At 48.5% G+C, this 13556-nt stretch overlaps 1 protein-coding gene across 3 annotated transcripts in view; it reads right to left on the bottom strand.

Moving 5' to 3' along the window:
• ESYT2 (extended synaptotagmin 2) overlaps window positions 1–5808 on the bottom strand; it is a 77228-nt gene extending 71420 nt beyond the window's left edge. For all 3 annotated transcript variants that reach the window (XM_089917105.1, XM_022576288.3, XM_022576293.3), the window contains exon 1: window positions 5246–5808. In XM_089917105.1, the coding sequence (XP_089773231.1) occupies window positions 5246–5557 (312 nt within the window). In that variant the 5' untranslated portion in view covers window positions 5558–5808. The remainder of the gene's footprint in view (window positions 1–5245) is intronic.
• Window positions 5809–13556: the final 7748 nt, after the last annotated feature.

Genomic DNA, 13556 nt, shown 5'->3' with positions numbered 1-13556 from the left:
TGCACAGGAGCTTCCACCTTCTGACTTCACAAATTGGTTCTGAGTACATCACGATGTCCCCCTCCTCCCATGTCCAAACACGCCACGTCTCCCTGAGAAATGCGAGTGTTGCCCTGAGAGGTGGCCAGGCCTCCGTCTGAGCAGCTCTACTCCTCACCCCTGGGCCCAGCTGACAGTTCCTCACCTTCCTTACAGCTCCCCCCCGACGGCAGGGCCCAGGTACCCATGTTGCTGTCCTACTGGGCTCTGATGCTTTCATCCCCTGAGATGCCTGATTTCCCAATCCTGCACTTTTTTATCTTGCTGTTTCCACTTATTCTTCAATGTCCTTTAGCGTGCCTATATGCACGCCCCCACCACTGACCACCTTCTGACCCACCAGGGCACTCTTCGGCCATCGCACCCCACCTCGTATCTATCGGGAAGTACACACATGAAGGCAAGGTGATCTCTAACACTTCTGTAGATAGTGGGTCCTCAGATCTTTAAATGGGGAAGGAAAATTCATCTGAGGCAGCATTGTCATGGACACCAAAAAAGGTAATGATTTAACAAAACATAACAAAATGCAGGAGACTACAAATAGTACATTCTAAAATGTATGGGGAATTCCCTGGCAGTCCAGTGGTTAGGACTCCAAGCTTCCACTGCAGGGAACACAGGTTCGATCCCTGGTCAGGGAACCAAGATCCTGCGTGCCGAGTGGTGCAGCCAATTAAATAAATAAGTAAATAAAAATTTAAATTTTTTTTTAAAACTGGGCCTTTAAAAAAAATAAATAAAGGGCTTCCCTGGTGGCGCAGTGGTTGAGAGTCCGCCTGCCGATGCAGGGGACATGGGTTCGTGCCCCGGTCCGGGAAGATCCCACATGCCGCAGAGCGGCTGGGCCCGTGAGCCATGGCCGCTGAGCCTGCGCGTCCGGAGCCTGTGCTCCGCAACGGGAGAGGCCACAACAGTGAGAGGCCCACGTACCGCAAAAATAAATAAATAAATAAATAAATAAAATAATGCTATGATAGGATACATTTGTAGAAAACAAACCAATTTATAGGTTAAACTTCCCAAACGCACATCGTAATTACATATCAGTACTTGAATTAAAGTAAGAGTTTAGAATAACTCACACAAAAAACACACATTTAGGCTATGTATATCTCTGAAGCACAATTTCTGTTTGTTTAGCTAAGGTAGTATCAATGCGTAAAGTAACATTAGGTTTAAGGTAAAAACACTTACTTAGTTAACTGTTTTCATTCACAAGCCCTCCACTTTCATTAAATATTCTTTAAAATGTAAATGTCTCCAAATTTATATTGGAACAATAATTTTTAAAAATTATATCAGTTTTAGCTGGAATTCCATAAGCAAGGAGGCTTGTATGGCTTACTTTGTACTATAACTGTTCACCTGTTTCACTTCTTTATTTTTAAGAGAAATTCAATGTTTATAATTTTTTTTAACAGCACTGAGATATAATTCAGATACCATACAATTCACTCATTTAAAGTGTACAATTCAATGGTTTTTAATCTATTCACAATGTCTGTGGTATCATTCAAGGTTAAATGTTGCAACCAATGTAGAAATCATGAAAACCCACAGAGAAAATAGGAAAGAGGTCCACCAGGCCTAAGGAGAACAGTAACTCATGAGTCAGCTGTTCATCATCGGTTCTTCACAGGATCAAGGTCTATGTTTTATAAACATATTTAATATGATTTAACACAACATGTATTAACTTAATATAATTTAACATAAATATACTACATATATTTTCAATTCCTGTATCTACTTAAATTATATATAGTTCAGTCCTAGCTCCCATCTTGAATGTAAAGTGAGGCTAATATTCATCTGATGCAGAAAAACCAGAGCACACAACCTGATGGATGCAAATATCCTAAATTTAAATCCAGTTTTTAGCTTAAACTAAAAAACAAATAGTTACTGCTTTGTGTCCAGCAACGATGGGGCCTTCTGCTCTAACTTCATGAAGCATTTAGACAGCATAACAGCGATGTTGAGGGTGACTGTCCTTTTTCTCTTTGAAAAACAGCAGTAGTGTGCACATAAACAAGAAACCCAAAGATTATCCATATCCCCTTCACAGCTCTGAAGAGGATCTAACATCTTCTCAAAGCACATAACTGCTCTAGGATCTAGATGCTAAAGTTGCAACCACAGTTTAAAATAGCTAAACTGTGGATCCCGATTTAGCTACAAGTCTGTTACAAGTGTTCACAAAAATTTTTTAAACTATAAGTCAATGATTAACACTGAGAATAAAAGTACTTGCCCTTCCTTTACATGAGACCAAAGTGTATTCTTTTCTTTTGTCCATTTGGTTCTTAGCCTATACATATTAAATTTTGGCTAGAGTTAAATTCTCCTGAACTTACCAGAAGAACCATGGGAAGAAAGCTCTCCCTAAAGAAAAGCTGGTGCATAATAACAAAAACAGAACACAGAAGTTCACTATGCTTTAAATCTCAATCATCAAAGTATTAGAGGAATAAAAGACCAGTTGTCATTTATGACAGGTTTGGGTCTCTACTTATTTGCAGCCATGGAATCAGCATTTATTGGCAGTAGTGAAAGCACGAAAAGGACAAACTTCACACCAAGTTCTAATTTTTCAAATAAACAAAACTAGCAGTGGGCAATCACCCCTACTCACGTCTATAAAAGCTCTTCAACAATATTCTTCAACCACAGTCTAATTTTACAGGGCCCAATTAACAAGGGGAGACCACTGATACAACGAAAAGGCCAGTCCTCAATCTACCAACTCCAACCTGCAGGCCTTTTCCCTGTTAAACGGGGGGAAAAAAAAAGTAAAGAATGAATAGTAATGTGGTATACATTAAAGCTGTAGGATCAAGGTCTTACAGAATTATCACGTTGAGAGCCATTTTTCATATCCTAATAGCCTTAATTTGAAACAGTATATGTATTTTTTCTCCAAGTATTCATATTTGTTAATCATCTCATTTTACAGCCAGTATAAATTTTTACTTTACTAAATAAACAGAAGAAAAATTGTCAGTGAACGTATTCAAAAGGGAGGTTAGGAAGTGAGCCCCACATTAGTTTTGCTCTGCTTCTACCCTGCTGTGAATCACAGCTGTCAATGACACACTATGAAATCCATACAAACATATGTTGTTCAAAGCAAAACATCAGCCCAAAGTTCTGAACCCCAAGAACCTAAGTATGTACCGTAAAAATCAAAGAACTACTGATACAGAAAACTTAACTCTTCTTACGCACGGACTCCCTGGCTACAGCAGAACAGCAGGTCCACTTCTAGACAGTGTAATTCACTGGTTTTGTCATGAAAACAACACATGGGTATTACAATTAAAAAAAAGTATTAAAAAATCTGCCTCAAACCCCAGATTCCTAGTGCTTTTCTTGGATATGATCACCGTCAAGTTTCATGTGAATCCTCACAGTAGTTTTCTAAGCAATACAGGCATGTTTAAGTATACATCTGTGTGTGACATGAGCACAAATACAAATTTGGAATGAACAAGTAAAAAATTTTGGAAAAAACATAAATTCTTTACTGTACAACATGAACACCACAGTTCATGAGTTTAAGTCACACCGAGAAGAAACCCAAGGAAGGAAGCTTTGGCTAATCACCCTTTTCTTCTGCTAAAAATAATAATTTGCCCTGTCCTTCAATATGGTAACAACGATACTTGTTAATTCATTATGTGAAAATAGGGTGCATTTCACAGCTTTTACAAGCAAATTTGATGTTAGCCAACTGCTCCATAACCAAGCGTCTATGAATGTCAGCACCCCCAGTTTCTGTGAATTTCTGCCCTGATTATGCCTGCTGTTTTGGTAATGCCCCTACTCTGTTTTTAGCTACCTTCTGGAATCACTTAATTCGGTGTGACACAAGATACCAGACACCACTTTAAAGTCCTTCTGCGTTTCCAAAGTGCACCTCTGCTCTTGGCTTTTCGCACCTCTGTTACTGAGTTCCCGTTTTCTACACCACCCTCCTCTTTCCTGCTTCTGGCAAAAAGCTACACCACGCTGGTTACTGTGATTGCTCCAAGTAGCCCTGTGCCACACGTCCACCACGTATTGACGGAATTTTAAATTTCCCAAGTCCCTGACTGTGAGGTTCTTACTGCAATTGCAACTTGTCACCACAAGGCAGTAGCCATTGAGTTCCTCCTGGCCGTGGGCACTCCTGCTTTGCAACCTGTTTGCCTTGTGTCATGCACTCCATGCCCTGCTTCACAAGCGTCTTCTGATTGGAAACAGGGATCGTACTGCGAGCCCTTTTCTCCTCTAAGAGAAAACGACCCTTTTGAAACTCACTGGCTGGCCATCTTCCCGAGAAGTTTACATCAAGCCTAACAGCAGCATCATTTATCTTAAAACAAGCACTGTTTCCTACCGTCTGAAACTCTGGCACCTACTCACGGTTAAGAAAGAACGAGGGAACCAACTCCGTTAGTTTCCACGCTGCCTAAGTAAAATATGCAGAGAACCGCTTGGGGCACAAACGATCAATACCACGCCTGCCCCACCCACCCCCAAATTCACCTGGGATTCGAGTTCACCCTACATAAAAGTTACTCAGCTTATAACGTTACTTCCAAAGAACCGGAACACACCTCCAATCATCGTACCAGCAAATCTTCTGGGGGACCCCCACTGCTCCTCAACTGTGCCAGAAACCACCAAGAACGGCTGAGACTTCGCAGGCAAGGAGGAAACCGCCCTTCTCCCCACACCGCTGGCCGCCGTTTCCGCAGGGGGCAGGGAGTGGCGTCCAGGCCCGCGCAGGGCACCCGGCGGCCGCGAGCTCACATTCCGCAGGCGGGAGTCACGGCACCGCACAGCGAGGCGTGACGACGTGGCCAAAGCAAGACAGCGCAGACAGCGCCTCACCTGTGCGGCCCTGCTCGGGACCCGCGCGGCGGAGGGAAGGCGCCAACCCAAAGGGGTTCGCGGGCCGAGAGCGGTCGGGAGGCTGGGCCCGGCGACAGCGGCGAGGCCCCGCAAGGTACACAGGCCCAGGCCCGACGCCGGCGCCCACCCAGGCGTACGTGCCGCCCCTGGTCAGGACGCCCCAACGTGGGCGGGTGGGCTGGGGCGTGAGCGGACCCCAGACCCGGGAGGACTTGGGGCGGGCGGGGACGCCGGACCCTGCGGGGCCGTGGCGGACAGGAAGGTAAGGGCCGGGGGCGTGTCGCGGTCTGCTGCGCCCACTCACCCAGGCCGGCAGGTCGCAGGCGCGCACCCCCAGGCGCACGGCGCGCTCCTCGTCCTCCAGCAGCGCCAGCGCGCGGCACAGACGGGTGGCCTTGAGGCCGCGGCTCCTGCGGCACCACACGAGCAGCCCGAGCGCCAGCAGCACCCAGCTGAAGCTGAGGCCCAGGTAGCCCAGCGCGTACACCGGCAGCAGCAGCGCGAAGCTGCGCGCCAGCTGCACCAGCAGCCCCGCCACGTCCACGCTCAGCGCCGCGCCGGGGGGTTCGGCCCCGGCGGCGCCGGCCTCGGGGCCCGGGGCCCGGGCGCCGCTCATCGCCCCGCCGCGCAGCGATCCGGTTGGCTCCGGGCCGACGCGCCTCAGCCTGCCCGCCAGCGCCCCTCTGAGTGGACAGCGCAGCCGCCCTGCCCGCCCGCCCGCGCTTCAGCCCGCGGCGCCGTGCGACGTCAGCACGCCGGGCGGTGCGGCGGCGGCGAGGGGTCGGGGGCTTCTACTGCGGCGGTCGGGTGTGGCCCCGGGCCTGGGCGCGGCCTAACGTTGGGTGGACGTGGCCAGCGTGGGACGTCATCCCACAGGACCCGGGAGCCCCGCGAAGGCTGTTGCGCGGGACTGGTGTGTGGCGTCATCGCGCGGGCGGGCGGGGCGCCACTGCCACAGGGTGGGCGAGGCCGGCGTGGGTGTCACCCCACAGGCCTGGCTGAGAGCCCCTGAGGCGGGTGGGGCGGGGCCTTGTGGCGTCATCGCGCGGGCGGGCGGAGCGCCGATGAGGCGAGGGGGGCGGGTCCTGCGTGGGCGTCCACACGCGGGGCGGGGCGCCCATAAGGCGAATGTGGGCGGGGCGTGCGTGGACGTCAAGGAGCGGAACTCACTGGCCGCAGGGTGTGAGTCTGGAAGGGGTGGGCTCTGTGGCTGGTGAGGGTCGGCTCCTGGGGCTGGACCCGCGGGCGGTGAGGGTTGAGCTCGCCCCGTCACCTGGGTCGCGGTTCGTGCAGGGCTGCTGTGGAAGAAGTACACGCTCCTGAGTTTGCGCTACACTTGCCAAGTTTTAGGGTGTCACTGTTAAAGGCACTTCCAAGCTGTTAGAAAATCCGAGTAGTTCTGTGTGTCCCCGGCTGTGGTGAGAGCCCCCAGCGTGCAGACGTTTTACTGATGGAACTCTCTCAGCGGTCCCGGAGGCGTGAGGAGCGTGCGGGATAGGCCCCTGTGTGCGCGTGGGACAGGAACTGTCCTCGCCCGGCGGGACAGCGGGGACCCAGCGCCCGCTCACTAAGCAGGATGCTGTCCGTGCCCGAGAGCTTCTGCTGCGGGCGCTGACATCCTGCCCGCGATTTCTGAATCGCTTCTAGAAGCACAGACAGCTCTTGATCGCTTTGCTTTCCACAAAACTCAATCAGGGTAATTATATTTATTTTGTAGTCTCCTTAAAGCCAAACAGTTGCAGAGGAAGTTTTTTAAGCATATTAAATGAGTTCCAAGGATATTTTAATTCAGTTTGTAACAATAGGGCTAGTTTTTTCCCCTCTCTTGCTCTTCAAATCTTTGTTACTGGGAGCCTTGCGTGATCATCTTTAGGAGGGGCAGGGACTACTGGAGAGAAATGTAGCAGCTTACATGTTTTTAAGTTCTTGGTGGATGTGTTCGTGTCACATGGGCCCTTCCCTGCCATATTGTAGGGATTCTGGAATAACGATAACTGTGCAGTAGTTGCAGGGGCAAAGACTGCCATTTTCAGGACAAAACAGTGATATCCCACAGACCATCTTGCCGTGCAGACAGGAGAGTGAAAGGCTGAAAGATGAAGAGGATCACCAGCTGAAGAGAACTGCAGTCACAGCCCTGTTAGACGCAGTGAGACCTGCTGCTCCCATGAACTTTGGGGGCAGTGGGAAGGCAAGCATCTGCGTGCATTGGTAACTTTGCCAGAGTCTCATTCATCATTCAACTAGGCTTGAAGTCTATGAGGGCAAGAACTGTATTATGTGTATCATCATATCTTCACGCTAGCACAGTGCCTGGCACAGCAGGTACTGAATGAATAAAGGATACCTCCCCTCACCTCATCTGTGAGTCTGTATGTAATTATGTATGCATATATGTGTGTGTGTCTATGGAGATATATATATATAAATATATAATCTCATAAACATTGCTCCAGGGGCTAGAACACTCAACTTTGGGCAAGGGCACTAAACCACAAGCAAGGAAAGGAATGGTTTTCCTTCCCCCAAGTTACATTATGTGAGTTGCAAATATGTAAAATGGTGAGTCTTACCCCTTTTCCTACGCAACAGCTTAAAGCTCTAATGCCACCTTTCACTCAAGACCAAGTTACAACCTCAAAACAAGTAGCTGCCTTGTTAACACAGGAAGGAGCATGACCCTTTCTGTCTTGCAGTCTTTCCTCTAAAAAGCTGTAGAATCACATCCTACAGATAAAGAGTTGGGTGAACATGAGCCACACAAGAAATCCTGCATGTCTGTGATAAAGCGTTTGACCTGGGCGGTCTAGGGATGTAAAATACACTGAAGAGACAGGCCCATGCTGTGCACCAATCAGCCTCCAGCCTCTGCTGCCTTTGTGACCCCACTGAACTTCTGGCCACTTCCCAGCAAGGCAGAACCCATCTCATTCTTTGCTGAGTCTAATGGCAGGCCCGGCCTTGTTCTTAGGCTTTTGCTAACATTTTACTCTCTACCTCAATCTCCTGTGACCTCTTCATGTTACCTCTTTCCTTACCTTCTCTGCAGACAATTCTCCAGTGAAAGGCACTGCTTTCTCAGAGGAAAGAGGAGCATCACTGTGAGTGTTCCAGTGCAGAACTGTAAAGGTTCAGCCTCTGCGCTCCTCCTTTCTAGTTTCAGAGAAAAATGCTGCCTTCAGTTTAAGTTCAATCCGTTCTGCTTTGTTTTAGATCCCCTCCTGCCTAGCACTGGGCCTTATCAACCCTTCGTCCACCTCTTCCCCTCTCCCTGTCCTAGTTCCTTCCCCAGCACCTCTACCTGGGCTTCAGTGCAGAGGGGAGGGGCACAGTCTGCCTCCCTTCCTTTTATGCTACTGTCAACTGAAAAAAATGCACAAAGTGAGAGTTGTGAGTTAAGTTTTATTGGGGGCAAAATGAGGACCACAGCCCAGGAGACAGCCTCTCAGATTGTTCTGAGGAACTGCTCCAAACAGCAGGCCAGGGTGGGGACGGAGGGTTGTTCAGTATATGTGTGATTTTGGTGAAGGAGGTACACGCAATCGAGCACACATTTTGGCAGAATGTGGCTGCTCATCACGAGGAGCAGATGTCTCTGTAAATGATTTTAGTGCTTTTCTAGCTATGAGAATATGCAAGAAATTGGGCTCATAACATGGTCTCACGAAAATATCTAACTATCTGAAGACCTGTTCTGCCAGTTTTTGCAGAGCACAAAGGGCCTCATTCCTGATCTCTGCCCTGAACTCCTTTCAGGGGGTGTGGAAGGCCAGCGGCTGCAGTGGCTGGTGACCCCATCTTTGTAGAGGCAGATGGCGAGCGACAATGTTTAGTTGGCACTACCAACGAGTCTCATTTTTCCCAGACTCATCAAGACTCCTGTTCCTTTTTCTCAGATGCTTCTTTGGTGACACAATCACACATTCTTTACCTGAGCCACCTGAGTGTGTCCCTTTGCTGTGCAACTAGAGGAATCAGGAAAAGCTTGGTCCTTGCTTGCTTGCCCAGATTACTACAACATTTTCTTAATTGATTGGTATCTCTTTAATCTTGCCCTCTTTAAAAGCTCCCTAGAGACCTTTGCTCCCCAGCACGGAGGAGACAGTGTTAGGCCTAGTACTGGTGACCAGTCAGCCTGGTTATACTGGCAAATAGACATATACACTGGATAGTGCAAGGATAATGCATTATCCAGGATAATGCAATTCAGGCTTCTTGCTGTTGGAGATCTCATAAGCATGCAAAGGGGGAGGTGGAAAGAGCCCTGAGGTGTTGGATTGGAGTTGGAGGGAGTATGAACTCGTGTGTTTTGATGTAAGTGTACAGGTAGACGTACATGTAGTTTCCAGATCTCACTTCTAAATACCATTCTGCAGCAAAAGGAGCCAGGGATCTTCTGAGAAACAGTTGACTTCAGGGCTGGAGCAGTGTAAGTACAAGATAAGCCTGAAATATTTTGTTGTGCCAGAAAGTAAGAAAAACTTCAAAGAATCACATGATGCCAAAGGACATAGGAGACGACGGGAGGGGTGCCCACTGATTAAATCTGGGGTAATTTGAGCAGCAAAATCAAGGATGATGTTGGCAGATTACAACCCAGTGAATAAAACAGGAACCCACGAGTCCATACCGATGTAGGTGAACGAGCAAGTGAGGAATGCACGCGAAATAAATCATCGGAGTGACGGAAGCAGAAAATCGCCATTTAGCAGTCATCGTAGGGCTGGAGTGAGTTATCAGTGGAGGCTAGGGATGGTAGGTGGAGGTTTTAATACCTGCTACTAGGTACTCGTCAATCCCAAAGGGAAAAGCCGGCAGGTGTGACCCAGCTACATATTGCCAGCGAGCTAGGGACACGTTGGGATTTTGCATCCTGACTTCACGAGCTGAGAGGAGTAGAGCAGCATGTCTGGGCATCTCTGCCAGAAAGCTTGATCCAGGTGTGGCCTGGGGGCTCACTGGACAGGTGAAGTGTTAGAGGCCCCTGTTTTCTTTTTTTTTTAATTTTTTAAATTTTTTATTTTTTTGGGGGGCCCCCTGTTTTCTTACTGAGGAACTGTAATTATCCCAGATCGCAGGAAACTGAAGAGGCACAACTACATGCAATGTATGTTCCCGAGTGGGATCTGGGCCACAAAGGAAAAGAAATACTTGGGGGGCAGCCTGTGCATTAGACAGCAGAGTTGAATCAATCTTTACTTCTGGACTAGGAGGGTTGTGGAGCAGGGGCTGTCCTTGCTTTGGGGAAACAGGCACTGGAGTATTTCAGGGTGATGAGTAATCATATCTGAAGCTTTTTGTCAGATGACTCAGAGAAAGACCAGTGATGATGGCTAAGTGTGTGTGTAGATAGATGATAAGTGTGAGACAGGGACAGGCAAGTGGAAGCACATGCTGTATGATCTGGGTGATGGAGACTTTTGTACTCAAATATTTTCTCTAAATTTGAAATTATTTGGAAAATTATTTTTTAAAGTCCCTATTTCTATCAAATGGCCAATATAAAATGCAGATTTGATTGAATCTCTTCCCTGCTTATGAACTGTTTGTTTTGCTTCTGCTGTGAAATTAAAGATCCTCTGCAGGGACTTCCCTGGTGGTCCAGTGGCTAAGACTCCACGCTCCCAAAAGAAGGGAGCCCAGGTTCGATCCCTGGTTAGGGAACTTGAACCCACATGCTGCAACTAAAGGGTTTGCATGCCGCGACTAAAGATCCTGCACGCTGCAACGAAGATCCCACGTGCCACAACTAAGACCGAACTCAGCCAACTAAATTAAATATAATAATAATTAAAAAATAGATCCATTGCAGAACAAGCAGAGCTCTGACCCTGCGTCTCACCTCACACGCCCCCCCCCCACCAGGGTCTGTGCCCTGCACGGTCTCACTGCTTCTCACTCTCCCCAAACCACTCTGTCTACTCTCTCTGTGCCTTTGCACCTGCACTGCTGTTCTCTGTGTCTGAACTATCCTTCTCCTCTGTCCTTATGCAAAACTCCTATGCATCTTTCAAAACCTGGTTTGTATGTCTCCACCTGTGGGAAGCCTTCTGTGGCAGTGAGTTAATCCTGTCTAGGCTTGTCTCCATGATGAAACTTATCTACTGAGTACAGCTCAGGCCTCGGGAGCCCCGAAGCAGCTCTGTGCCTGTGAGGGGAGCCCTGATGTTCGTGGAGGAGTCTGAATTAGGCGGTACCTATTAGAGTCCCCAACTGGAGCCGAGTACTGAGTCACAAGCCCTATTTCGGTGTTTACCGATAATGAAGATGATACTTGCGCGGCCTGGCTGGGCCCTTCTGCTCAGGCCTAGAAAGGCCAGTCAAGCGTTGGCTGAGCTGTGGTCTTCTTGGAGACTCTCACCTGAGATCCTCTCCCAAGTTCATTGCAGCTGTAGGACTCAGGTCCTGATTTCTGGGGGTTGACAGTCAGGGGTCCCCCTCGGCTCCCTCCACATGACCCCTCCTGATGCGGCCGTTTGCTGCTTCTCCCAGGACGGCAGGAGCGTCTCTCTGAAGCATCACCTCTGTTGGTGTCAGGCCCACGAAGGACAATCTCCTTTCTGACTTAGCTGATTAGTAAGCTAGCCTCAGGCGTGAGATCATCACAGTCTCAAGGAGAGTGGGCCACGGACTCGAGGGGCATTTAGGGTTCTGCCACTACAGTCTCTGTGGGTTAAGAGAAGAAAGGGGTGTTGATGGGCCCTCTGAAATTCCAAAATGTGCTCCAATTATGGTTTCATATGGTAGTGGATAATTTGTGAATTTACAAAGGAAGCCTATAATTTTGGTATCCCACCCATTTTCATCTCTAAATGCTTGTAGGTTAGGCGATAACCTATAAGAACAACAATAATAAAAGTGTTAATAACAACTTTTACTGACGGTTCAGTTTGCGCCAGACACAAAATGCTCACTATTCTACAGAATTACTCCTTCAATCCTCACAATCCCTACAGAGTAGGTATCCTGTAATTCCCACTTTTACTGCAGGCTGTAAAACACGCTGCTAGTGACTTCTCACCAGCCCTTAGTTAACATGGCAGGTAGGTTTCATATCCACACACTACAGTGACACTATCGTGATGCGACTTTTGTAATAAAGTTACTTATTAGTGTGAAAAAAAAGCGCTTTTGTTTCTATCACAACCTGCAACTGTACTGGTTTATAGTCTAGTGAAAGAGTTGGACATACATTTTTTTTTTTTCCGGTACGCGGGCCTCTCACTGTTGTGGCCTCTCCCGTTGTGGAGCACAGGCTCCGGACGCGCAGGCTCAGTGGCCATGGCTCACGGGCCCAGATGCTCCGTGGCATGTGGGATCTTCCCGGACCGGGACACGAACCCGTGTCCTCTGCACCGGCAGGCAGACTCTCAACCACTGCGCCACCAGGGAAGCCCAGACATACATTTTTAAATTACACGGAAGAGGATATGGGAGACTGTGACAAGCGAATCAGACACAGGTGAAGCAGAGGAGGCTCTGGCGTGAGCAGGGGGTAAAGCTGCAGGGATCCGGGCAGAGAAGCAGCCTGCACCAAGGCCACGAGGCTGAACAGAGCCCAAAGGCCACCAAGCCGCCACCTAGTCTCTGGGCTCCTGGAGTTCTCCACCCACCCACCCTTCAGCCACAGCATTCTCTTCCCACGTTAATGACTTATCACTGCCCAGCCTAACACTTTCAGTATTTACGTTGAGCCTTCCAGGGCCCTTGACAAACTGGCCCAGTCCCCCTTTCCAGCCTTGTCTCCTGCCATCCCGCTCCACTCACACACCCTGTGCTCTGACCTGCACTGCCCAGTGTGGAAGCCACTGGCCACGTGGGGCTGTGAGCCCAGGAAACGGGGCCAGTTTGAACTGAAGTGTGCTGTCAGTACAAAATACACAACGGATTTCGAGGCCAGTATTAAAAAAGTATAAAACAACTCAATATTGTAAATATATTTTATATGACAAAATGATAATATTTTGTATATATTTGGTTAAATATTTTGTTAAATTTGATTTCATCTGTGTTTTTCACTTTTTTAATTATTATTTTAAATTAATTAATTTTTATTTTTGGCTGCGTTGGGTCTTCGTTGCTGCGTGCGGGCTTTCTATAGTGTCGAGCGGGGGCTCCTCTTTGTTGTGGCGCGTGGGCTTCTCATTGCGGTGGCTTTTGTTGTGGAACACGGGCTCTAGGCATGCGGGTTCAGTAGTTGTGGCTCGCGGGCTCTAGAGCGCAGGCTCAGTAGTTGTGGTGCACGGGCTTAGTTGCTCCGCGGCATGTGGGATCTTCCCAGACCAGGGCTGGAACCCGTGTCACCTGCATTGGCAGGCGGACTCTTAACCACTGTGCCCCCAGGGAAGCCCCTTTCACTTCTTAAGATGTGGCTACTAGATAATTTATAATAACCCCTGTGGCCCGTATTATATTTCTACTGGACAGCACTGTTACAGATACAATTATTACATTTCCTAAACTCTCCAAACCTCTCCCTTCCTCTGCACTTGCACCTATATTTCTTTTCCCCTAAGATGTTCTCTGCAGGTCTCTGCCTGGGTTTTTTGTGCTTCAAGTTCCACCTGAAATGAGGCCCTTCCCATCCTCATTCCTTTCCTCCAGGCACATTTTGC

The sequence above is a fragment of the Delphinapterus leucas genome, chromosome 9, assembly GCF_059928025.1.
Source record: "Delphinapterus leucas isolate spDelLeu-1000000601 "Yukka" chromosome 9, BTC_Dleu_Yukka2, whole genome shotgun sequence".
Taxonomy (NCBI): domain Eukaryota; kingdom Metazoa; phylum Chordata; class Mammalia; order Artiodactyla; family Monodontidae; genus Delphinapterus; species Delphinapterus leucas.
This window is presented reverse-complemented; position numbering and strand designations above follow the sequence as displayed.